Raw genomic sequence first — 26,972 nt, forward strand, 5'->3', positions numbered from 1 at the left:
ATTATAGCGATGATTGTAAAATAATATTAATGTTCATTATAACTTATAGATATATTACAGATTTTTATACATTTCTTAGATTTTTTTGTAATTACTGTATTTATGTTTCTTAACGGGATCGGGGATTTATTTCTATATATTATAGATTAGTCGCAGCGACGATGTGGGAGGAGATAATAATACACGCACCGTAATAACGTTATAAATATCACTTTTCAGTTTTCGATAATTTACATTACGGTTTTTTTACCAAATTTTCTGACTTTTCTTGATCAGGATTTTCTAAAATGTCATTTAAAAATTCTTAAATTTTTTTGCGTTGTTCACACGGTGGAGTTTCCGCCATCCCGCACAAATTCCGCATCCAAAAGTGTGAATCTTTCAAAGTTTTGGGAAATTCCAGTGGAATTTCTGAGCTTTCAAATTTTTTTTTTGAAATTTCAAGACGTCAAATCGGGAATTCCTGCGGCAGAATCTTCGCTGCGTGAATAGGACCGAGGAATCGCATCCAACATCACCTGCTGGAAATTTTGTGCCACGTCCAGGGGCGAAATATTTCTGCTCGAAAATTCGTGAGGAATTCGCCAAAATTTGCTTCAATGCGATTCCTAGGTCTTATTATGCAAAATTAGCTAAATCTTTTTCGGCCGAATTTGCAGAACAAACTTTGTTGAGCAGAATTTGTGCGGAATTGCGGCACGTGAACGCGGCTTAGAGAGAAGTCGGCGCCTTTATTATTGCGTCACACTAAATACGAACATAAACAAAAAAAGGGGAAGCACAATAACAGAAAATATATAAAACATTCACCGAAAAGGGTAAAAGACGCAATATTCAGGGGTAGAAAAACGCTGAAACCGCGGTCAAATAAAGCGCAATTCCCGGACCTGATGGAGATTATATACGCTGCCTCCAAGACAAGGACATGATGGTCACACCCCCTAGTGACATCACACCACACCCCCTCCATTCATGTCTATGGGAGGGGGCGTGACTATCGTCACGCCCCCTCCCATAGACATGAATAGAGGGGGCGTGGTGTGATGTCACTAGGGGGCGTGGTCATGATGTCACACCCCTGTCTCAGAGGTGGCGCCCGGCCCAGAATACCACGTTTTTGCGCTTGTATTATAGATTCAGATCCAGGCCCAGCAGCCATAACAACCCGAACTGGAAGCGTCGCTGATGCTAAATCTCCGTGGCGCTCGCGGTTGGGATTATCAGCGCTGCAGTTGGGCAGAGAATCGCGTCCCCATTACGGTCGTCTGAATCCGGACTTGAGCAGGAGCTCCACGGATACACGTCGTGGTATTTAGGATCATTGATCGCACAGAACGCGGATATGACGGCGCCGGTAACACAAAAAAAAACAGACGGATGAATAAAACAAAAAACGTATCGTCTCCCTTGAGAAAATGGCCGCCCGTTCAGTGCCAGAGGGGGTTAGCAAAACGTCTGCCACTGAAAACCGCCACGTACAGACTCCAACAAGGTAAGATCAATGGACACAAAATGGCTGCCGGCGCGGTGCGGCGGGGATGGTTGGCTTCACGTCACGCTTCCTCACTAGCTGATAGGTCCCTGAGTCCACACTGAAGTACGCACACGACACATCAATCATCTAAAACTAAGCAGAACGTCTATGGTGGCCGCGAGGGCGGCGGACCATCACATGACCCGCGCATATTGTGGAACAAACAAACAATGTCGCCAAATACTCACACATGCGTCATAGTTTTCGGAAATATGTACACGCCAAGTAGTCAGCACCTTGTGAGCGATTATATACAGGCCTGTGGGGAGGACGGGGTTAAATAGAAGAAAAAAACGTAACGCTGTCCGTTATACCGTCTCTGCGCTCGGCGCCGCAAGGTTTACGGTTGTTAGAAGGCGAAGTGAACAGTGATGGATATAGATGAATCCGAGGAGTCGTCTGCCGATCCTGGTGGATAATAAATGGCGCTGGGATCGTCCATGACCAGCGATCTGATCCCGCCCACCATTCTTAGCCCCTCCCCTTCCAGAATGGCAGCTAACATCTGATTGGTTAGAAATCAAGTCTCCTGTCCTGAGTACAGGAGGGACATGCAATGCTCGACCCTCTGCTCCCCCCATCAGGCCGCACGTCGGAGGGGGATGGGCCCGCCATGGGATATGTGGCCGCATCCTGATTCCTCGGACAGTGCGGACCCCGCGAGACGTGCGGCTGCTGTGAGTCCAGGATTAATCCTCTTATCCTCTAGAAACAGCGCCCCCTTTGTCGACCACAGTGTCTCCCCCCACCCAGGGTGCCTTCAGCTATTGGAAAACTACAAATACCCAGACAGCCTTAGGTCTATCTGCCTCCTCCAGAGGATCCACATTGTCCTTGACAGGTAAATCAAGGCTTCCTTCTTATCTCGGCAGCCTTGGACTGTCTGTGCATGCTGGGAGCTGTCTCTAGGAGAGTGTTTCCAGTGAGCCTTCAGCTGTTGCAAAACTACAACTCCCAGAATGCTCATACAGCCAATGGCTTGTCTGCCTCATACAGAGGATCCACACTGTCCCTGAAAGGTAAATCAAGGATTCCTTCTTAACTCAGCAGCATTTTGCTGTCTGGGCATGCTGGGAGTTGTTGAAGGCCACTGGTTGTAAAACGCTGGTCCACAGCCGGTGTCTTATCAGATCAGCTCCATTCCAGTGATAAAGCTGAGCTGCAATACCCGGCGCAGCCTATGGGGCAGTAGTGGCGCTGTTTCACGGAGGGGGAGGGCAGATAACTTATTAAAACCATTTAAAACTGTAAAAATGTATCAATAAATAGATTAAAATGTTATGAGATTAACCGTTTCACACAGCAGCCGCAGGCTCCGCCCTCATCTCTTCCTTATTCCCGTTACACAGACTCGTCCTTTTTACCTTTCCTGCCCCAAATTCCCTTCGCGCCTCCCGTTTATCTACGTCCACTCACTATCGTCAACCTGCGCCCCCTTCTGCTGGTGCCAAGCATTGCAGGTCCCTGCGGTTAGTGAAGCTCTGCGCGTTCTCTTATTACCAGCCATACTATGTACTCAGTGTATAGGGGTCGGACTCTACCATGTGGGGAAAGAAGGGGGGGGGGGGGGGGACTTGATTTCTCGTTTGGTAATTCTAATGGATGATCTTGTTGCTGGATCATACGGCCGCTCACTCATTGCGACACTTCAAACCTTCGACCGTTATAGTTTAGGGCTTATATAGAAAACAGGGATAAACCAGGACACATATATAGGGACGGGCACAGGGGCGGCCATAATACATGTGAGGATACAGAAATAAATATATTGCCTCGGGGGGAGGTACCTTCTCCCCTAATAATAGAGTCTATGTAGCCCTGGCATTGGGTATGTACAGAGAGGACGGGTGGTCTTGTGCTTAGGGTGGGGGAGGGGAAAAGAAGAGACGGTATTGCCAACCCACGAGGCAGGACAGGAGGATTCTGGGTAGAGATAATGCCCGTGTTCATGTAAACAAGCTACAGGTGAGTTCAGTGGTTGCACTGGCGCTGTTTGGGTTGGCACAGATAATTGCGGTGCCGCACCATATTGCGACCCTGGAATTCCCGCGCCAGATTCTGCCTTTGTAGATTTTTACGTCCCAGCTTGCGTTTGTCCACCATAGCTTTGGCGCGTTGGATCCTTGAGACTTGACCTACTTTTCCTAAGATGGCGGCTTTGGCAGTAACGGAGGTGGCATGGTGGGGGGTGCGACGCTCCACTCTGGTTCTGGACGGAGATCTGCGGGGGAAGGGAGTCAGAGGTTATTCTGTGATGTAACAAAACGTAGTCAGCGACATTTTATAGTGTTTCCCAACCAGGGTGCAAAGGTAACAAACTGAGATGAGAGGAAAGTCTTGATTTACCTTTCAGGGACAATGTGGATCCTCTGGAGAAGGCGGGCAGACTTTTGGCTGTCTGGGCATGCTGGGAGTTGTAGTTTTGTAACAGCTGAGCTGGAGGCACCCTGGTTGTGAATCGGTCATCACTTTCATGCTGCCTGAATCGTGAACGGCCCCCCAGCTGCTTTCCCTGCCCCATATTGTTAGATTTCTCCCTATACCTGCTATGGAGACGGGCGACACCATTACGGACCACCATGGTTCAGGCAGCATGACAGGTCCCCTTTAAATGCTAATCCCTCCATGGACCATACCATTATCCATTACAGGAGATTCCAGAGCACGACAACGTGTCTCTAACATCCCCCCAATGTGTTCTAGAAGTAGAATGGAGTAGACCAGTGTTTTTCAAATCGTGAGCCTCCAGCTGTTGCACAACTACAACTCCCAGCATGCTGGACTGCTAAAGGCCTATCTGCCTCCTCCAGAGGATCTACACTGTCCATGAAAGGTAAATTAAGGCTTCCCTCTCATATCGTCCCTTAGTGCAGTGGTCTTCAAACTGAGGCCAATCAGCTGTTACAAAACTACAACTCCCAGCATGCCTGGACAGACAAAGTTGTAGTTTTGCAACAGCTGGAGGCACCCTGTTTGGAGAACACCTTTTGTGACTCGTACCTGTCCCTGGCGGTCTCCTCGGCGTCTCGCTCCACCACGATGCTGTCGCTGGTGATGTAGACAGACATGCTGGGGTGCTCGATCAGGAGGTCTTCCAGCGGACTGCTCCCCACCGCATTGTGGCCGGGACCCTCTGCAGTGAAACAGGGGGGAGGGGTAACAAACCAGCTCTCGTCCATCGACTGGGGAGGGTGGGGGGGGATGGACCAACCGATGCGCTCGCCCAGGGAGTGCGGCAGCGGGCTGGAGGCGGGGCTGTCCGTCACATCCTCCCCGCTGGAGGTTAAGGTAAAGCTATCTGATATGGCCGAGGGGTCACGTTAGGGGGGAGGAGGGAGATGGAGGAGCACACACACAGTGTTAGGGAGAAGATGGGGGATGGGAGAAAGGATGGGGAGGTCATTAGTCACAGAATCATCATAGACAACATATAAGTGTCTATATAATCACCGACCCCCAAACTCCGCCCCCAGGGTCCCCATCCCAACAGTGCCACGACCCCCGGTCCCCGAGATTTAGGGGGACTATCTGCATTATTTACTGAATAGTCAGATGGGCGGGAACTTTATTAATAAATTGGAGAATATATTAGGTTTAGGGGGTGGGCATATGAAGCTCCTAATCCCGCCCCTTTAGTCTGATATGAAGCTCCCAATCCCCGCCCCCTTAGTCTGATATGAAGATCCTAATCCCGCCCCCTTAGTCTGATTTGAAGCTCCTAATCCCGCCCCCTCAGTCTGATATGAAGATCCTAATCCCGCCCCTTAGTCTGATTTGAAGATCCTAATCCCGCCCCTTTAGTCTGATATGAAGCTCCCAATCCCACCCCCTTAGTCTGATATGAAGATCCTTATCCCGCCCCCTTAGTCTGATGTGAAGATCCTAATCCCACCCCTTTAGTCTGATTTGAAGCTCCTAATCCCACCCCTTAGTCTGATATGAAGATCCTAATCCCGCCCCCTCAGTCTGATATGAAGATCCTAATCCCACCCCTTTAGTCTGATATGAAGATCCTAATCCCACCCCTTAGTCTGATATGAAGCTCCTAATCCCGCCCCCTCAGTCTGATATGAAGATCCTAATCCCACCCCTTTAGTCTGATATGAAGCTCCTAATCCCGCCCCCTTAGTCTGATATGAAGATCCTAATCCCACCCCCTTAGTATAATTTTGAAGCTCCTAATCCCGCCCCCTTAGTCTGATATGAAGATCTAATCCCACCCCCTTAGTCTAATTTGAAGATCCTAATCCCGCCCCCTTAGTTCCCACCCATTTGACTATTCAGCATAAAGTGCAGATAGTCACCCAAATAGTAAAGTCCCTAAATCTTGTGAGGACCCCCCGCATTTTGTATTCTGCTCCAGGGGTCCCTTCAGTGATTAGTCCCGGTCCTGCTTTTGGAGCCAGTACCCGGAGGGTGTCCCCAGACGTCTGCTCTGGTAAAGTGGAGTCCTCCCTTAGATCCCGCAGCGCTCTGCACTATTGCGCTCGTTCTAGTGAAGTGTCCGGGGACCTGAAGCTACAATTGTGCAAATACTTGAGAAATATCCAGTGGGAACTATTGCGACTTCTATGGAAGCCGAGGACTGCGGGGCCGATAAATGAGATAATGTCCCCGTCACACAGAGCGGCCGCTGCCAGACACCCCCGGAGGACAACCCTGCGGCCCTTACCTGGGATGTCAATGATCAGCCAGCCATCGTCTTCCTCCTCCGATACAAACGTTTTTGGTTCTATGGGATCGGCGGCCGGTCCCTCGCTGAAGAACAGTCGGGTGAAGCGCTGGAACATGGTGAAGGGAGCGGTGGAGGCGCTGGAGGTTATGGAGGTCGGAGGGTGTAAACAAGAGGCGGAGGCGGCGTGCGGGGTCAGCAGGTTCCCACTGGAGGATTTGTAAACATGAGGCTTCTGTATGGCTTAGATACAAAAATCCTGCAACGAGAGATATGACAACTATTAATCAGATGAGGAGTATGAGGAAGACATGTCAGGGAAACCCGCCGGACACAATGCACTCACACCCAAAGCTTTATACAGTCTTGGTATATACTGCAGCTAGAGCCCATCCCTGTGCTCTCACACATACAGATGGTTCATGATATGTCCTTCCATGGTGGCATATCCATTGGCATATGTCCTAAATGGGATGTGGGCGTATCCATGTTATACGGGGGGGGGGGCTTTGATGTCCAAACATTAGTCACCCAGCCGCTACATTCGGGCCAGTACCAGGCATTCTGCTCCACTTCCCGGCTGCCAGATCCGACCTTTTCATTGCATAAACTTCCATAGGGAAAAGGTCGGATTTGATTGGCAGCCGAGGAGTAAGGAGCTTATAACTTGTGATGTCAGTAGTCTGAGGAGGACGCCCCATGTGATCAACTAAACAGGAGGGATACGGAGGATACACAGACCCCACAATACAGTGTATATACAGGGCAGAGGGATACACAGACCCCACAATACAGTATATATACAGGGCGGAGGATACACAGACCCCACAATACAGTATATATAAAGGGCGGAGGGATACACAGACCCCACAATACAGTATATATAAAGGGCGGAGGATACACAGACCCCACAATACAGTGTATATACAGGGCGGAGGATACACAGACCCCACAATACAGTATATATACAGGGCGGAGGATACACAGACCCCACAATACAGTATATATACAGGGCGGAGGATACACAGACCCCACAATACAGTATATACACAGGGCGGAGGATACACAGACCCCACAATACAGTATATATAAAGGGCGGAGGATACACAGACCCCACAATACAGTGTATATACAGGGCGGAGGGATACACAGACCCCACAATACAGTATATATACAGGGCGGAGGGATACACAGACCCCACAATACAGTATATATACAGGGCGGAGGATACACAGACCCCACAATACAGTATATACACAGGGCGGAGGATACACAGACCCCACAATACAGTATATATACAGGGCGGAGGATACACAGACCCCACAATACAGTATATATACAGGGCGGAGGATACACGGACCCCACACTACGGCAGCGAGCCCCCTCTATGGACACAGTACATTGGCGTCTTCCCTTCAGGACAAACAGCGAGCGGCGCTAATCTCCTTAATGTCTGAGCCGGCACAGAATCCCCCGGCGGACAAGACTCTCCAGACCGGATTATCTACAGACCGCACAATAAGGGGTTAACCATACGGACGGCGATAATCTGACCCGGGCGGCTCGGACAGTCTGTACTACTCACCTTACAGGGAAATATCTGAGCCTGACACTGCCAGACACCAGACACCAGACCCCCCCCCCCCCCCCCCCCGATGTTCCCCAATCCCCCATAATTCCCTGTTCTGTCCGTGTAGGAGGGATGATGGAAGTTGTAGTTGCTGCCCCTATGGAGACCTGTCTGCAATGTATAGAACAGAGGAGGGGCAACATATGGGGCACAGAGTGTCATCAGGTTCTACACTGGGGTATTTGGTACAGTCGGGGGTATTGTTGGGGTTGTACAGTGGTATTTGGTACAGTCGGGGGTAATGTTGGGGTTGTACAGTGGTATTTGATACAGTCGGGGGTATTGTTGGGATTGTACAGAGGTATTTGATACAGTCGGGGGTATTGTTGGGGCTGTACAGAGGTATTTGGCACAGTCGGGGGGTAATGTCAGGGTTGCACAGAGGTATTTGGTACAGTCGGGGGTAATGTTGGGGTTGTACAGAGGTATTTGGTACAGTCGGGGTTGTACAGAGGTATTTGGTACAGTCGGGGGTAATGTTGGGGGTGTACAGTGGTATTTGGTACAGTCGGGGGGTAATGTCAGGGTTGCACAGAGGTATTTGGTACAGTCGGGGGTAATGTTGGGGTTGTACAGAGGTATTTGGTACAGTCGGGGTTGTACAGAGGTATTTGGTACAGTCGGGGGTAATGTTGGGGGTGTACAGTGGTATTTGGTACAGTCGGGGGTAACGTTGGGGTTGAAAAGAGGTATTTGGTACAGTCGGGGGTAATGTTGGGGTTGTGCAGAGGTATTTGGTACAGTCGGGTAATGTTGGGGTTGTACAGAGGTATTTGGTACTGTCGGGGTTGTGCAGAGGTATTTGGTACAGTCAGGGGTAATGTTGGGGTTGTACAGAGGTATTTGGTACAGTCGGGGGGTAATGTTGGGGCTGTACAATGGTATTTGGTACAGTCGGGGGGTAATGTTGGGGTTGTATAGAGGTATTTGGTACAGTCAGGGGTAATGTTGGGGTTGTACAGTGGTATTTGGTACAGTCGGGGGTATTGTTGGGGCTGTACAGAGGCATTTGGTACAGTTGGGGGGTAATGTTGGGGCTGTACAGAGGCATTTGGTACAGTCGGGGGTAATGTTGGGGCTGTACAGTGGTATTTGGTACAGTCGGGGGTAATGTTGGGGTTGTACAGAGGTATTTGGTACAGTCGGGGGTAATGTTGGGGTTGTACAGAGGTATTTGGTACAGTCGGGGGTAATGTTGGGGTTGTACAGAGGTATTTGGTACAGTCTGGGGTAATGTTGGGGTTGTGCAGAGGCATTTGGTACAGTCGGGGGTAATGTTGGGGTTGTACAGAGGTATTTGGTACAGTCGGGGGTAATGCTGGGGTTGTGCAGAGGTATTTGCTACAGTCGGGGGTAATGTTGGGGCTGTACAGTAGTATTTGCTACAGTCGGGGGTAATGTTGGGGTTGTACAGTAGTATTTGCTACAGTCGGGGGTAATGTTGGGGTTGTACAGAGGTATTTGCTACAGTCGGGGGTAATGTTGGGGTTGTACAGAGGTATTTGGTACAGTCAGGGGTAATGTTGGGGTTGTACAAAGGTATTTGGTACAGTCAGGGGTAATGTTGGGGTTGTACAGAGGTATTTGGTACAGTCGGGGGGTAATGTTGGGGCTGTACAGAGGTATTTGGTACAGTCGGGGATAATGTTGGGGTTGTACAGAGGTATTTGGTACAGTCGGGTAATGTTGGAGTTGTACAGAGGTATTTGGTACTGTCGGGGTTGTGCAGAGGTATTTGGTACAGTTGGGGGGTAAAGTTGGGGCTGTACAATGGTATTTGGTACAGTCGGGGGGTAATGTTGGGGTTGTATAGAGGCATTTGGTACAGTTGGGGGGTAATGTTGGGGCTGTACAGAGGCATTTGGTACAGTCAGGGGTAATGTTGGGGCTGTACAGTGGTATTTGGTACAGTCGGGGGTAATGTTGGGGTTGTACAGAGGTATTTGGTACAGTCGGGGGTAATGTTGGGATTGTGCAGAGGCATTTGGTACAGTCGGGGGTAATGTTGGGGTTGTACAGAGGTATTTGGTACAGTCGGGGGTAATGTTGGGGCTGTACAGTAGTATTTGCTACAGTCGGGGGTAATGTTGGGGTTGTACAGAGGTATTTGGTACAGTCAGGGGTAATGTTGGGGTTGTACAGAGGTATTTGGTACAGTCAGGGGGTAATGTTGGGGCTGTACAGAGGTATTTAGTACAGTCGGGGGTAATGTTGGGGTTGTACAGAGGTATTTGGTACAGTCGGGGGTAATGTTGGGGTTGTGCAGAGGTATTTGGTACAGTCGGGTAATGTTGGGGTTGTACAGAGGTATTTGGTACAGTCGGGGGTAATGTTGGGGTTGTGCAGAGGTATTTGGTACAGTCGGGTAATGTTGGGGTTGTACAGAGGTATTTGGTACTGTCAGGGTTGTACAGAGGTATTTGGTACAGTCGGGGGTAATGTTGGGGTTGTGCAGAGGCATTTGGTACAGTCGGGGGTAATGTTGGGGTTGTACAGAGGTATTTGGTACAGTCGGGGGTAATGCTGGGGTTGTGCAGAGGTATTTGCTACAGTCGGGGGTAATGTTGGGGTTGTACAGTAGTATTTGCTACAGTCGGGGGTAATGTTGGGGTTGTACAGAGGTATTTGGTACAGTCGGGGGTAATGTTGGGGTTGTGCAGAGGTATTTGGTACAGTCGGGTAATGTTGGGGTTGTACAGAGGTATTTGGTACTGTCGGGGTTGTACAGAGGTATTTGGTACAGTCGGGGGTAATGTTGGGGCTGTACAGTAGTATTTGGTACAGTTGGGGGTAATGTTGGGGCTGTACAGTAGTATTTGGTACAGTTGGGGGTAATGTTGGGGTTGTGCAGTAGTATTTGGTACAGTTGGGGGTAATGTTGGGGGTGTACAGTGGTATTTGGTACAGTCGGGGGTAATGTTGGGGTTGTACAGAGGTATTTGGTACAGTCTGGGGTAATGTTGGGGTTGTACAGAGGTATTTGGTACAGTCAGGGGTAATGTTGGGGTCGCACAGACCCCCCCCTGATGTTCCCCAATCCCCCATAATTCCCTGTTCTGTCCGTGTAGGAGGGATGATGGGAGTTGTAGTTGCTGCCCCTATGGAGACCTGTCTGCAATGTATAGAACAGAGGAGGGGCAACATATGGGGCACAGAGTGTCATCAGGTTCTACAATGAGGTATTTGGTACAGTCGGGGGTAATGTTGGGGTTGTACAGAGGTATTTGGTACAGTCGTTGTACAGAGGTATTTGGTACAGTCGGGGGTATTGTTGGGGTTGTGCAGAGGTATTTGGTACAGTCGGGGGGTAATGTTGGGGTTGTGCAGAGGTATTTGGTACAGTCGGGGGTAATGTTGGGGCTGTACAGAGGTATTTGGTACAGTCGGGGTAATGTTGGGGCTGTACAGTGGTATTTGGTACAGTCGGGGGTAATGTTGGGGCTGTACAGTGGTATTTGGTACAGTCGGGGGTAAGGTTGGGGCTGTACAGTGGTATTTGGTACAGTCGGGGGTAATGTTGGGGCTGTACAGAGGTATTTGGTACAGTCGGGGGTAATGTTGGGGCTGTACAGAGGTATTTGGTACAGTCGGGGGTAATGTTGGGGTTGTACAGAGGTATTTGGTACAGTCGGGGGTAATGTTGGGGCTGTACAGTGGTATTTGCTACAGTCGGGGGTAATGTTGGGGTTGTACAGAGGTATTTGGTACAGTCGGGGGGTAATGTTGGGGTTGTGCAGTGGTATTTGGTACAGTCGGGGGGTAATGTTGGGGTTGTACAGAGGTTTTTGGTACAGTCGGGGGGTAATGTTGGGGTTGTGCAGAGGTTTTTGGTACAGGCAGGTAATTTTGGGGTTGTGCAGAGGTATTTGGTACAGTCCGGTAATGTTGGAGTTGTACAGAGGTATTTGGTACTGTCGGGGTTGTACAGAGGTATTTGGTACAGTCGGGGGTAATGTTGGGGCTATACAGAGGTATTTGGTACAGTCGGGGGTAATGTTGGGGTTAGGCAGAGGCATTTGGTACAGTCGGGGGTAATGTTGGGGCTGTACAGTAGTATTTGGTACAGTTGGGGGTAATGTTGGGGGTGTACAGTGGTATTTGGTACAGTCTGGGGTAATGTTGGGGTTGTACAGAGGTATTTGGTACAGTCGGGGTTGTACAAAGGTATTTGGTACAGTCGGGGGTAATGTCGGGGTTGTACAAAGGTATTTGGTACAGTCGGGGGTAATGTTGGGGTTGTGCAGAGGTATTTGGTACAGTCGGGGGTAATGTTGGGGTTGTGCAGAGGTATTTGGTACAGTCGGGGGTAATGTTGGGGTTGTGCAGAGGTATTTGGTACAGTCGGGGGTAATGTTGGGGGTGTACAGTGGTATTTGGTACAGTTGGGGGTAATGTTGGGGTTGTACAGTGGTATTTGGTACAGTCGGGGGTAATGTTGGGGGTTGTACAGAGGTATTTGGTACAGTCTGGGGTAATGTTGGGGTTGTACAGAGGTATTTGGTACAGTCGGGGGTAATGTTGGGGTTGTACAGAGGTATTTGGTACAGTCTGGGGTAATGTTGGGGTTGTACAGAGGTATTTTGTACAGTCAGGGGTAATGTGGGGGTCGCACAGACCCCCCCCCCTGATGTTCCCCAATCCCCCATAATTCCCTGTTCTGTCCGTGTAGGAGGGATGATGGGAGTTGTAGTTGCTGCCCCTATGGAGACCTGTCTGCAATGTATAGAACAGAGGAGGGGCAACATATGGGGCACAGAGTGTCATCAGGTTCTACACTGAGGTATTTGGTACAGTCGGGGGTAATGTTGGGGTTGTACAGTGGTATTTGGTACAGTCGGGGGTATTGTTGGGGTTGTACAGTGGTATTTGGTACAGTCGGGGGTAATGTTGGGGTTGTACAGTGGTGTTTGGTACAGTCGGGGGTAATGTTGGGGTCGCACAGTGGTATTTGGCACAGTCGGGGGTAATGTTGGGGTTTTACAGTGGTGTTTGGTACAGTCGGGGGTAATGTTGGGGTCGCACAGTGGTATTTGGTACAGTCGGGGGTATTTTTGGGGTTGTACAGAGGTATTTGGTACAGTCGGGGGGTAATGTTGGGGTTGTACAGTAGTATTTGGTACAGTCGGGGGTAATGTTGGGGTCACACAGTGGTATTTGGTACAGTCGGGGGTAATGTTGGGGTCACACAGTAGTATTTGGTACAGTCGGGGGTAATGTTGGGGTTGTACAGTAGTATTTGGTACAGTCGGGGGTAATGTTGGGGTTGTACAGTAGTATTTGGTACAGTCGGGGGTAATGTTGGGGTTGTACAGTAGTATTTGGTACAGTCGGGGGTAATGTTGGGGTCACACAGTGGTATTTGGCACAGTCGGGGGTAATGTTGGGGTTGTACAGAGGTATTTGGTACAGTCGGGGGTAATGTTGGGGTCCCACAGTGGTATTTGGTACAGTCGGGGGTAAAGTTGGGGTCACACAGTGGTTTTTGGTACAGTCGGGGGTAATGTTTGGGTCGCACAGTGGTATTTGGTACAGTCAGGGGTAATGTTTGGGTCGCACAGTGGTATTTGGTACAGTCGGGGGTAATGTTGGGGTCACACAGTGGTATTTGGTACAGTCGGGGGTAATGTTGGGGTCACACAGTGGTATTTGGTACAGTCGGGGGTAATGTTGGGGTTGTACAGTAGTATTTGGTACAGTCGGGGGTAATGTTGGGGTCCCACAGTGGTATTTGGTACAGTCGGGGGTAATGTTGGGGTCCCACAGTGGTATTTGGTACAGTCGGGGGTAATGTTGGGGTCCCACAGTGGTATTTGGTACAGTCGGGGGTAATGTTGGGGTCCCACAGTGGTATTTGGTACAGTCGGGGGTAATGTTGGGGTCACACAGTGGTATTTGGTACAGTCGGGGGTAATGTTTGGGTCGCACAGTGGTATTTGGTACAGTCGGGGGTAATGTTTGGGTCGCACAGTGGTATTTGGTACAGTCGGGGGTAATGTTGGGGTTGTACAGTGGTTTTTTGTACAGTCGGGGGTAATGTTGGGGTCACACAGTGGTATTTGGTACTGTCGGGGTTGTACAGTAGTATTTGGTACAGTCGGGGGTAATGTTGGGGTTGTACAGAGGTATTTGGTACAGTCGGGGGTAATGTTGGGGTCCCACAGTGGTATTTGGTACAGTCGGGGGTAATGTTGGGGTCACACAGTGGTATTTGGTACAGTCGGGGGTAATGTTTGGGTCGCACAGTGGTATTTGGTACAGTCGGGGGTAATGTTTGGGTCGCACAGTGGTATTTGGTACAGTCGGGGGTAATGTTGGGGTTGTACAGTGGTTTTTTGTACAGTCGGGGGTAATGTTGGGGTCACACAGTGGTATTTGGTACTGTCGGGGTTGTACAGTAGTATTTGGTACAGTCGGGGGTAATGTTGGGGTTGTACAGAGGTATTTGGTACAGTCGGGGGTAATGTTGGGGTCCCACAGTGGTATTTGGTACAGTCGGGGGTAATGTTGGGGTCACACAGTGGTTTTTGGTACAGTCGGGGGTAATGTTTGGGTCGCACAGTGCCGAGCTCCATTGTGTCCCCCATGATGCCTCTGTTCCCGGCGGAGAGCTGATTAGGTAAAGTACACGATGTCCCGAGCGGCGCTCAGCAGAGTCCACAAGGTTACAGCAACTAAATATAGAGTCCGGGGGGCAGAATTAACCTTCTTGCTGCCTGTGTCCTCCGTCCAAGAAGGAAACGTCCAGCGTTGCGACAATGTCAGACTATATATTTATAGAAATATTCTCTGATACAGAGCTCCAAACCCTCTGCATGAACAAAACATGAGGAAATTCCAGCTGACACCACTAGGGGGAGAATCTTATATTGTTTAATTATTGCAGTGTTTTCCAAACAGGGTTCCTCCAGGGGATTTCACACAATGGAGCTCGGCACTGTGCGACCCCAACATTACCCCCGACTGTGCCAAATACCACTGTGCGACCCCAACATTACCCCCGACTGTGCCAAATACCACTGTGCGACCCCAACATTACCCCCGACTGTGCCAAATACCACTGTGCGACCCCAACATTACCCCCAACTGTGCCAAATACCACTGTGCGACCCAGACATTACCCCCAACTGTGCCAAATACCACTGTGCGACCCCAACATTACCCCCAACTGTGCCAAATACCACTGTGCGACCCCAACATTACCCCCGACTGTACCAAATACCACAGTGCGACCCAGACATTACCCCCAACTGTGCCAAATACCACTGTGCGACCCAGACATTACCCCCGACTGTGCCAAATACCACTGTGCGACCCAGACATTACCCCCGACTGTACCAAATACCACTGTGCGACCCCAACATTACCCCCAACTGTGCCAAATACCACTGTGCGACCCCAACATTACCCCCGACTGTGCCAAATACCACTGTGCGACCCCAACATTACCCCCGACTGTACCAAATACCACAGTGCGACCCAGACATTACCCCCAACTGTGCCAAATACCACTGTGCGACCCAGACATTACCCCCGACTGTGCCAAATACCACTGTGCGACCCAGACATTACCCCCGACTGTACCAAATACCACTGTGCGACCCCAACATTACCCCCAACTGTGCCAAATACCACTGTGCGACCCAGACATTACCCCCGACTGTGCCAAATACCACTGTGCGACCCCAACATTACCCCCGACTGTGCCAAATACCACTGTGCGACCCCAACATTACCCCCGACTGTGCCAAATACCACTGTGCGACCCAGACATTACCCCCAACTGTGCCAAATACCACTGTGCGACCCAGACATTACCCCCGACTGTACCAAATACCACTGTGCGACCCCAACATTACCCCCGACTGTACCAAATACCACTGTGCGACCCCAACATTACCCCCGACTGTACCAAATACCACTGTGCGACCCCAACATTACCCCCAACTGTGCCAAATACCACTGTGCGACCCCAACATTACCCCCGACTGTGCCAAATACCACTGTGCGACCCAGACATTACCCCCAACTGTGCCAAATACCACTGTGCGACCCCAACATTACCCCCGACTGTACCAAATACCACTGTGCGACCCCAACATTACCCCCAACTGTGCCAAATACCACTGTGCGACCCCAACATTACCCCCAACTGTGCCAAATACCACTGTGCGACCCCAACATTACCCCCAACTGTGCCAAATACCACTGTGCGACCCAGACATTACCCCCGACTGTACCAAATACCACTGTGCGACCCCAACATTACCCCCGACTGTACCAAATACCACTGTGCGACCCCAACATTACCCCCAACTGTGCCAAATACCACTGTGCGACCCAGACATTACCCCCGACTGTGCCAAATACCACTGTGCAACCCCAACATTACCCCCGACTGTGCCAAATACCACTGTGCGACCCCAACATTACCCCCGACTGTGCCAAATACCACTGTGCGACCCAGACATTACCCCCGACTGTGCCAAATACCACTGTGCGACCCCAACATTACCCCCGACTGTGCCAAATACCACTGTGCGACCCCAACATTACCCCCGACTGTGCCAAATACCACTGTGCGACCCCAACATTACCCCCGACTGTGCCAAATACCACTGTGCGACCCCAACATTACCCCCGACTGTGCCAAATACCACTGTGCGACCCCGACATTACCCCCGACTGTGCCAAATACCACTGTGCGACCCCAACATTACCCCCGACTGTGCCAAATACCACTGTGCGACCCCAACATTACCCCCGACTGTGCCAAATACCACTGTGCGACCCCAACATTACCCCCGACTGTGCCAAATACCACTGTGCGACCCCAACATTACCCCCGACTGTGCCAAATACCACTGTGCGACCCCAACATTACCCCCGACTGTGCCAAATACCACTGTGCGACCCCAACATTACCCCCGACTGTGCCAAATACCACTGTGCGACCCCAACATTACCCCCGACTGTGCCAAATACCACTGTGCGACCCCAACATTACCCCCGACTGTGCCAAATACCACTGTGCGACCCCAACATTACCCCCGACTGTGCCAAATACCACTGTGCGACCCCAACATTACCCCCGACTGTGCCAAATACCACTGTGCAACCCTGACATTACCCCCGACAGTACCAAATACCACTGTACAACCCCAACATTACCCCCGACTGTACCAAATACCTCTGTACAACCCCAACATTACCCCCAACTGTACCAAATACCTCTGTGCGACCCTGACATTACCCCCGACTGTACCAAATACCACTGTACAACCCCAACATTACCCCCGACTGTACCAAATACCTCTGTACAACCCCAACATTACCCCCGACTGTACCAAATACCTCTGTACAATCCCAACATTACCCCCGACTGTACCAAATACCTCTGTGCGACCCCAACATTACCCCCGACTGTACCAAATACCTCTGTGCGACCCCAACATTACCCCCGACTGTACCAATTACCTCTGTACAACCCCAACATTACCCCTGACTGTACCAAATACCTCTGTGCGACCCTAACATTACCCCCGACTGTACCAAATACCACTGTACAATCCCAACATTGCCCCCAACTGTACCAAATACCTCTGTACAACCCCAACATTACCCCCGACTGTACCAAATACCTCTGTACAACCCCAACATTACCCCCGACTGTACCAAATACCACTGTACAATCCCAACATTACCCCCAACTGTACCAAATACCTCTGTACAACCCCAACATTACCCCCGACTGTACCAAATACCACTGTACAATCCCAACATTACCCCCGACTGTACCAAATACCTCTGTACAATCCCAACATTACCCCCGACTGTACCAAATACCTCTGTACAGCCCCAACATTACCCCCGACTGTACCAAATACTACTGTACAACCCCAACATTACCCCCGACTGTACCAAATACCTCTGTGCGACCCCAACATTACCTCCGACTGTACCAAATACCACTGTGCGACCCCAACATTACCCCCGACTGTACCAAAAACCTCTGTACAACCCCAACATTACCCCCGACTGTACCAAATACCACTGTACAATCCCAACATTACCCCCAACTGTACCAAATACCACTGTACAACCCCAACATTACCCCCGACTGTACCAAATACCTCTGTGCGACCCCAACATTACCCCCGACTGTACCAAATACCACTGTGCGACCCCAACATTACCCCCGACTGTACCAAATACCTCTGTACAACCCCAACATTACCCCTGACTGTACCAAATACCACTGTACAACCCCAACATTACCCCCGACTGTACCAAATACCTCTGTACAACCCCAACATTACCCCCGACTGTACCAAATACCTCTGTACAATCCCAACATTACCCCCGACTGTACTAAATACCTCTGTACAACCCCAACATTACCCCCGACTGTACCAAATACCTCTGTGCGACCCTGACATTACCCCCGACTGTACCAAATACCACTGTACAACCCCAACATTACCCCCGACTGTACCAAATACCTCTGTACAACCCCAACATTACCCCCAACTGTACCAAATACCTCTGTGCGACCCTGACATTAACCCCGACTGTACCAAATACCACTGTACAACCCCAACATTACCCCCGACTGTACCAATTACCTCTGTACAACCCCAACATTACCCCCGACTGTACCAAATACCTCTGTACAATCCCAACATTACCCCCGACTGTACCAATTACCTCTGTACAACCCCAACATTACCCCCGACTGTACCAAATACCACTGTGCGACCCCGACATTATCCCCGACTGTACCAAATACCACTGTACAACCCAAACATTACCCCCGACTGTACCAAATACCACTGTACAACCCCAACATTACCCCCGACTGTGCCAAATACCACTGTGCGACCCCAACATTACCCCCGACTGTGCCAAATACCACTGTGCGACCCCAACATTACCCCCGACTGTACCAAATACCACTGTGCGACCCCGACATTACCCCCGACTGTACAACCCCAACATTACCCCCGACTGTGCCAAATACCACTGTGCGACCCTGACATTACCCCCGACTGTACCAAATACCACTGTACAACCCCAACATTACCCCCGACTGTACCAAATACCTCTGTACAACCCCAACATTACCCCCAACTGTACCAAATACCTCTGTGCGACCCTGACATTACCCCCGACTGTACCAAATACCACTGTACAACCCCAACATTACCCCCGACTGTACCAAATACCTCTGTACAACCCCAACATTACCCCCGACTGTACCAAATACCTCTGTACAATCCCAACATTACCCCCGACTGTACTAAATACCTCTGTACAACCCCAACATTACCCCCGACTGTACCAATTACCTCTGTACAACCCCAACATTACCCCTGACTGTACCAAATACCTCTGTGCGACCCCAACATTACCCCCGACTGTACCAAATACCACTGTACAATCCCAACATTACCCCCGACTGTACCAAATACCTCTGTACAACCCCAACATTACCCCCGACTGTACCAAATACCACTGTACAATCCCAACATTACCCCCAACTGTACCAAATACCTCTGTACAACCCCAACATTACCCCCGACTGTACCAAATACCACTGTACAATCCCAACATTACCCCCGACTGTACAATCCCAACATTACCCCCGACTGTACCAAATACCTCTGTACAGCCCCAACATTACCCCCGACTGTACCAAATACCTCTGTGCGACCCCAACATTACCTCCGACTGTACCAAATACCACTGTGCGACCCCAACATTACCCCCGACTGTACCAAAAACCTCTGTACAACCCCAACATTACCCCCGACTGTACCAAATACCACTGTACAATCCCAACATTACCCCCAACTGTACCAAATACCACTGTACAACCCCAACATTACCCCCGACTGTACCAAATACCTCTGTGCGACCCCAACATTACCCCCGACTGTACCAAATACCACTGTGCGACCCCAACATTACCCCCGACTGTACCAAATACCTCTGTACAACCCCAACATTACCCCCGACTGTACCAAATACCACTGTACAATCCCAACATTACCCCCGACTGTACCAAATACCTCTGTACAGCCCCAACATTACCCCCGACTGTACCAATTACCTCTGTACAACCCCAACGTTACCCCCGACTGTACCAAATACCTCTGTACAACCCCAACATTACCCCCGACTGTACCAAATACCTCTGTACAATCCCAACATTACCCCCGACTGTACCAAATACCTCTGTACAGCCCCAACATTACCCCCGACTGTACCAAATACCTCTGTGCGACCCCAACATTACCCCCGACTGTACCAAATACCACTGTGCGACCCCAACATTACCCCCAACTGTGCCAAATACCTCTGTACAGCCCCAACATTACCCCCAACTGTGCCAAATACCACTGTACAACAACAAAAACGTGGTCCGCGTGCAGCCTAAAGCAGCCAGACAGGCTTTTGGCTCTCTGGGCATGCTGCGAGTTGTAGTTTTGCAACAGCTGGAGGCACGCTGTTTGGGAAACACTAAACTATTGCATTTATAGACATTACACAGGAAGCTCCCCCTAGTGGTGGCTGTGTGCATACAGAAGTTTATCATTGTTATCTATATCTAAGCAACAAAGCTCCGCCTCCCATAAAGATACATTATAAGACTGGTTAGCGCAGAATTTTGAACATTCTTTATATGTGAGCTGGTCTGCCTCCTCCAGAGGGTCCAGACTGTGCCTGAAAGGTAAACCCAGGTTTCCATTTTCTCTCTGGCCACCCATAAAGTTCTCAGCCGCTGTCCTTTTTTAGTAGCTTGTCATCATCAACAGTTCAATGCTTAGACCAGGGCTGCTTCTATGATTTAACTCCTGCCTTGCTGTGATAATATAGTGCTTCTTTCTGCTCACATAGCACATTAGTAACCCCTTCCTCCCCATAGACATCTATAGTAGTGTTCACTCCAGTACACTATGTCATGGTATAGCAGTGAGGAGTAGGTGCTCTGATTGGCCAGAGAAGTAAAGGAAAGGAAGTCCCTTTGTGAGTACTGCTGGAAAACATTTCAGCTCTGGTCCCACCCCCTGAAATATAGAGAATGAGACACACCTGTGCACCATGGAGGGGCTCTCAGGGGCCCCATAATAGCAGTGACAGCTCTGACATCACCTTGTCACCACTATTATAATTAATAGAACAAAACAGGCGGGGTTATCACACAGTGACCAATCAGCTTCTAGGTGAGAAGATCAATGACAGTGAGTGAGGAACGAAAGATGTGACATTATATATTATATTAACGGAAAAATCTGTACCCGCCACACACAGTCCCTACTCTGTGCCCGCCACACACACACACACAGTCTCTACTCTGTGCCCGCCACACACACACACAGTCTCTACTCTGTGCCCGCCACACACACAGTCTCTACTCTGTACCCGCCACACACAGTCTCTACTCTGTACCCGCCACACACAGTCTCTACTCTGTGCCCGCCACACACAGTCTCTACTCTGTACCCGCCACACACAGTCTCTACTCTGTACCCGCCACACACAGTCTCTACTCTGTACCCGCCACACACAGTCTCTACTCTGTGCCCGCCACACACACACACAGTCTCTACTCTGTACCCGCCACACACACACACAGTCTCTACTCTGTGCCCGCCACACACACACACACAGTCTCTACTCTGTGCCCGCCACACACACACACACAGTCTCTACTCTGTGCCCGCCACACACACACACAGTCTCTACTCTGTGCCCGCCACACACACACACAGTCTCTACTCTGTACCCGCCACACACACAGTCTCTACTCTGTGCCCGCCACACACACACACAGTCTCTACTCTGTACCCGCCACACACACACACAGTCTCTACTCTGTGCCCGCCACACACACACACACACACACAGTCTCTACTCTGTACCCGCCACACAGTCTCTACTCTGTGCCCGCCACACACACACACACACACAGTCTCTACTCTGTGCCCGCCACACACACAGTCTCTACTCTGTGCCCGCCACACACACACACAGTCTCTACTCTGTACCCGCCACACACACACACACAGTCTCTACTCTGTGCCCGCCACACACACACACAGTCTCTACTCTGTACCCGCCACACACACAGTCTCTACTCTGTACCCGCCACACACACACACAGTCTCTACTCTGTACCCGCCACACACACACACAGTCTCTACTCTGTACCCGCCACACACACAGTCTCTACTCTGTACCCGCCACACACACACAGTCTCTACTCTGTACCCGCCACACACACACACAGTCTCTACTCTGTACCCGCCACACACACACACAGTCTCTACTCTGTACCCGCCACACACACACACAGTCTCTACTCTGTACCCGCCACACACACACACAGTCTCTACTCTGTACCCGCCACACACACACACAGTCTCTACTCTGTACCCGCCACACACACACACACAGTCTCTACTCTGTACCCGCCACACACACACAGTCTCTACTCTGTACCCGCCACACACACACACACAGTCTCTACTCTGTACCTGCCACACACACACACAGTCTCTACTCTGTACCCGCCACACACACACACACACAGTCTCTACTCTGTACCCGCCACACACACACAGTCTCTACTCTGTACCCGCCACACACACACACAGTCTCTACTCTGTACCCGCCACACACACACACAGTCTCTACTCTGTACCCGCCACACACACAGTCTCTACTCTGTACCCGCCACACACACACACACACAGTCTCTACTCTGTACCCGCCACACACACACACAGTCTCTACTCTGTACCCGCCACACACACACACACAGTCTCTACTCTGTACCCGCCACACACACACAGTCTCTACTCTGTACCCGCCACACACACACACAGTCTCTACTCTGTACCCGCCACACACACACACACAGTCTCTACTCTGTACCCGCCACACACACACAGTCTCTACTCTGTACCCGCCACACACACAGTCTCTACTCTGTACCCGCCACACACACAGTCTCTACTCTGTACCCGCCACACACACAGTCTCTACTCTGTACCCGCCACACACACACAGTCTCTACTCTGTACCCGCCACACACACACACACAGTCTCTACTCTGTACCCGCCACACACACACACACAGTCTCTACTCTGTACCCGCCACACACACACACACAGTCTCTACTCTGTACCCGCCACACACACACACACAGTCTCTACTCTGTACCCGCCACACACACACACACAGTCTCTACTCTGTACCCGCCACACACACACACAGTCTCTACTCTGTACCCGCCACACACACACAGTCTCTACTCTGTACCCGCCACACACACAGTCTCTACTCTGTACCCGCCACACACAGTCTCTACTCTGTACCCGCCACACACACACACACAGTCTCTACTCTGTACCCGCCACACACACACACAGTCTCTACTCTGTACCCGCCACACACACACACACAGTCTCTACTCTGTACCCGCCACACACACACACACACACACAGTCTCTACTCTGTACCCGCCACACACACACAGTCTCTACTCTGTACCCGCCACACACACACAGTCTCTACTCTGTACCCGCCACACACACACACAGTCTCTACTCTGTACCCGCCACACACACACACACAGTCTCTACTCTGTACCCGCCACACACACACACACAGTCTCTACTCTGTACCCGCCACACACACACAGTCTCTACTCTGTACCGGCCACACACACACAGTCTCTACTCTGTACCCGCCACACACACACAGTCTCTACTCTGTACCGGCCACACACACACACAGTCTCTACTCTGTACCCGCCACACACACAGTCTCTACTCTGTACCGGCCACACACACACAGTCTCTACACTGTCTCCCCGCTCTGTGCCGCCATATCAGTCTCTACATTGTATATAAACATCTCTTCAGTTTCTAGAATCTCGGGTGTCGTCCTCACATATTTACTTTACAGGAAGGAATGTGCAACTAATACAGCCAGAATTAACCCTACTCACGCCAGCAGCTATGGCTACATTATTAACCCTTCTCACGCCAGCAGCTATGGCTACATTATTAACCCTTCTCATGCCAGCAGCTATGGCTACATTATTAACCCTTCTCATGCCAGCAGCTATGGCTACATTATTAACCCTTCTCATGCCAGCAGCTATGGCTACATTATTAACCCTTCTCATGCCAGCAGCTATGGCTACATTATTAACCCTTCTCATCCCAGCAGCGGCTACATTATTAACCCTTATTATACTAGCAGCGGACACATTATTAACCCTTCTCATCCCAGCAGCGAATACATTATTAACCCTTATTATACTAGCAGCGGATACATTATTAACCCTTCTCATGCCAGAAGCTATGGCTACATTATTAACCCCTCATCCCAGCAGCTATGGCTACATTATTAACCCTTCTCATAGCAGCAGCGAATACATTATTAACCCTTATTATACTAGCAGCGGATACATTATTAACCCTTCTCATCCCAGCAGCGGATACATTATTAACCCTTCTCATCGCAGCAGCGGATACATTATTAACCCTTCTCATCCCAGCAGCAGATACATTATTAACCCTTATTATATCAGCTATGGATACATTATTAACCCTTCTCAACCCACCTATAGATACATTCATTAACCCTTCTCATCCCAGCTATGGATACTTTATTAACCCTTCTCATCCCAGCTATGGATACATTACACAACTTCAACGGGATACATGTTTAACCCTTCTCATACTGATCTACAAGACCCCTTGACAGCCGGACCGTTAACCCCACAATGTCAGCGCTATTCTCAGCTCCTCTCGGGGGGTTCAGCGGAGGACAGGCTGGGGCGCGGCGTCCAATGTCATATGCAGATGAGAGTGATCGGAAACATGAGGCGGACCCTGTCCACGGAAATAGAAGCGTCTCCGGCCGAGAGTCCCATAACATCCGCCATGTTGTTTATTACGATTATTACATGCGTCCGGTGACTCCTCCCACTCATTTGTTTAGCTCCTCCCATAACTTTTCTCCTACTTTTCTGTTTATAACTTAATGGTGTCAGAGGCGACGAAAACGCGAGGAAAAGTGACATCAGATCTGAGTGAATACACAACGCAAAATGTTACATGTCACCGGCAGGAGTCTCCTCATCCGTACTGCGCCGAGCGGGAGACAGTGACCCACTTACATACAGCATATAGAACGTTATGGGGGGTGGGAATGTTAACCCTTTTCTACATGAGTGGGAGACATTAACCCTTTCACGTACAGCACAGAGAATGCTATTGGGGGGGTGGATAATATTAACCCTTTTCTATACGAGGAGACAGTAACTCACATAGAGAACATTGATGACTGGAAGGGTGGGGGGGACGAACACTACTATTAACCCCTTACTGCAGTGTTTTCCCATTGTGCATCCAGCTGTTGCAAAACCTCCCAGCATGTCCTGACTGCATCACTCATTGTATAGGTCAGTGGTCTTCAAACTGTGGACCTCCAGATGTCACACAACTACAACTCCCAGCATGCTCTGACTGCACCACTCATTGTATAGGACAGTGGTCTCCAAACTGCGGACCTCCAGATGTCACACAACTACAACTCCCAGCATGCTCTGACTGCACCACTCATTGTATAGGACAGTGGTCTCCAAACTGCGGACCTCCAGCTATTGCAAAACTACAACTCCCAGCATGCCCTGACAGCCGATGGCTATTCGGGCATGCTGGGAGTTGTAGTTTTAATTACTACATGAGAGAGAAGACAGGAGACAGTAACCCTTTTCACTCCAATATGGAGATCGCAAGGGGGGAGGGGACTATTAACCCATTACTAATAAGGAGGGTAGATGTGAGAAAGTAACCTTTCATGTTCACAGACTGCGTTGGTGGGTTGGGATTATATTAACCCTTTACTGTAACAGGGGAAGACAGGAGACTGTCAGGAGCACCATAGGGGAGTGCCATATTACTACACAGAAGGGAAGGCGGGAGACAGTAACCCTTTCACACCCAACACATAGAGCATAAAGGGGGGGGCACAATTAACCCCTTACTACACAGGAGGTAGAGGATCTTGTGGAGTTGACGTGATCCATGCAGATTTCCATGGAAGGATTGAGATAACCGGCAGATGATTCCCCCCCCCCCCCCCCCCCCCGGATTATAGATTTACATAGTGACGGCCGAGGAAGAGGGGGAAGGGGGGTGACCTCTACAGAACAGGGGAACCCTGACCCCAGAGGAGAACTACAAGGACCAGCAAGAAGACAGGATCAGAGCCCGGACACTAGAGGAGAACTACAAGGACCAGCAAGAAGACAGGATCAGAGCCCGGACACTAGAGGAGAACTACAAGGACCAGCAAGAAGACAGGATCAGAGCCCGGACACTAGAGGAGAACTACAAGGACCAGCAAGAAGACCGGATCAGAGCCCGGACACTAGAGGGGAACTACAAGGACCAGCAAGAAGACAGGATCAGAGCCCGGACACTAGAGGAGAACTACAAGGACCAGCAAGAAGACAGGATCAGAGCCCGGACACTAGAGGGGAACTACAAGGACCAGCAAGAAGACAGGATCAGAGCCCGGACACTAGAGGAGAACTACAAGGACCAGCAAGAAGACAGGATCAGAGCCCGGACACTAGAGGAGAACTACAAGGACCAGCAAGAAGACAGGATCAGAGCCGGACACTAGAGGGCAGCAGCAGGGGGGGGGGGGATGGGTTGGATGATAACAACAGGACCCTCCCTCCTCCTCTCTCCCCCCCCCCCCCCCGTGTCCATTGTCACCTATCACAACATCTGCTGCTGACGTCACTGACGGGTTTTATCGCGATAAAGATGGAAATGAAGGAAAATGACCAGATATTAGCCCCTCAGCCCCAGCTCTGCCAGGAGGAGCTCCGGAGGGTCAGAGGACACCCCAGGCCCCGGTATATACACAGCTCTTACCGTGCGCTCGGTCACTCCAGGGCGCTGGACAGACGCGGCGGTCACTGAGGTAGATGCGGCGGCGGTGACTGAACGATCTGCCGGCTCAATCATCAGAACAACGGCCTCAACAGCTGACAGCGACGTCACACCCACCGGCCCCGCCCACCGCACACGTCACCACTCTGCGG

At 50.5% G+C, this 26,972-nt stretch overlaps 1 protein-coding gene across 3 annotated transcripts; it reads right to left on the reverse strand.

Moving 5' to 3' along the window:
* Positions 1-1,045: 1,045 nt before the first annotated feature.
* TP53INP2 (tumor protein p53 inducible nuclear protein 2) lies at positions 1,046-26,972 on the reverse strand. Of its 3 annotated transcripts, XM_056548603.1 has the most exons (5): positions 26,803-26,972; positions 6,207-6,465; positions 4,746-4,832; positions 4,535-4,667; positions 1,046-3,755 (listed from the first exon to the last, which is right to left on the reverse strand). In XM_056548603.1, the coding sequence occupies exons 2-5, from the start codon at positions 6,322-6,324 to the stop codon at positions 3,506-3,508; spliced, it is 588 nt and encodes a 195-aa protein (XP_056404578.1). In that variant the 5' UTR covers positions 6,325-6,465; positions 26,803-26,972; the 3' UTR covers positions 1,046-3,505. The 3 variants fall into 3 exon arrangements, with proteins under 3 accessions (XP_056404578.1, XP_056404576.1, XP_056404579.1); XM_056548601.1 differs by having other exon boundaries at positions 4,535-4,832; XM_056548604.1 differs by lacking the exon at positions 4,746-4,832 and having other exon boundaries at positions 26,803-26,968.

The sequence above is a fragment of the Hyla sarda genome, chromosome 12 (assembly GCF_029499605.1).
Source record: "Hyla sarda isolate aHylSar1 chromosome 12, aHylSar1.hap1, whole genome shotgun sequence".
Classification (NCBI taxonomy): Eukaryota; Metazoa; Chordata; class Amphibia; order Anura; family Hylidae; genus Hyla; species Hyla sarda.

Coding starts and splice junctions, on each gene's coding strand:
- TP53INP2 (XM_056548601.1), bottom strand. CDS start 6,324: ATGTTCCAGCGCTTCACCCGACTGTTCTTCAGCGAGGGACCGGCCGCC. Junction 4,833..6,206: donor GCTGATCATTGACATCCCAG/GTAAGGGCCGCA, acceptor CGGCCATATCAG/ATAGCTTTACCTTAACCTCC. Junction 3,756..4,534: donor GAGGAGACCGCCAGGGACAG/GTACGAGTCACA, acceptor CTTCCCCCGCAG/ATCTCCGTCCAGAACCAGAG.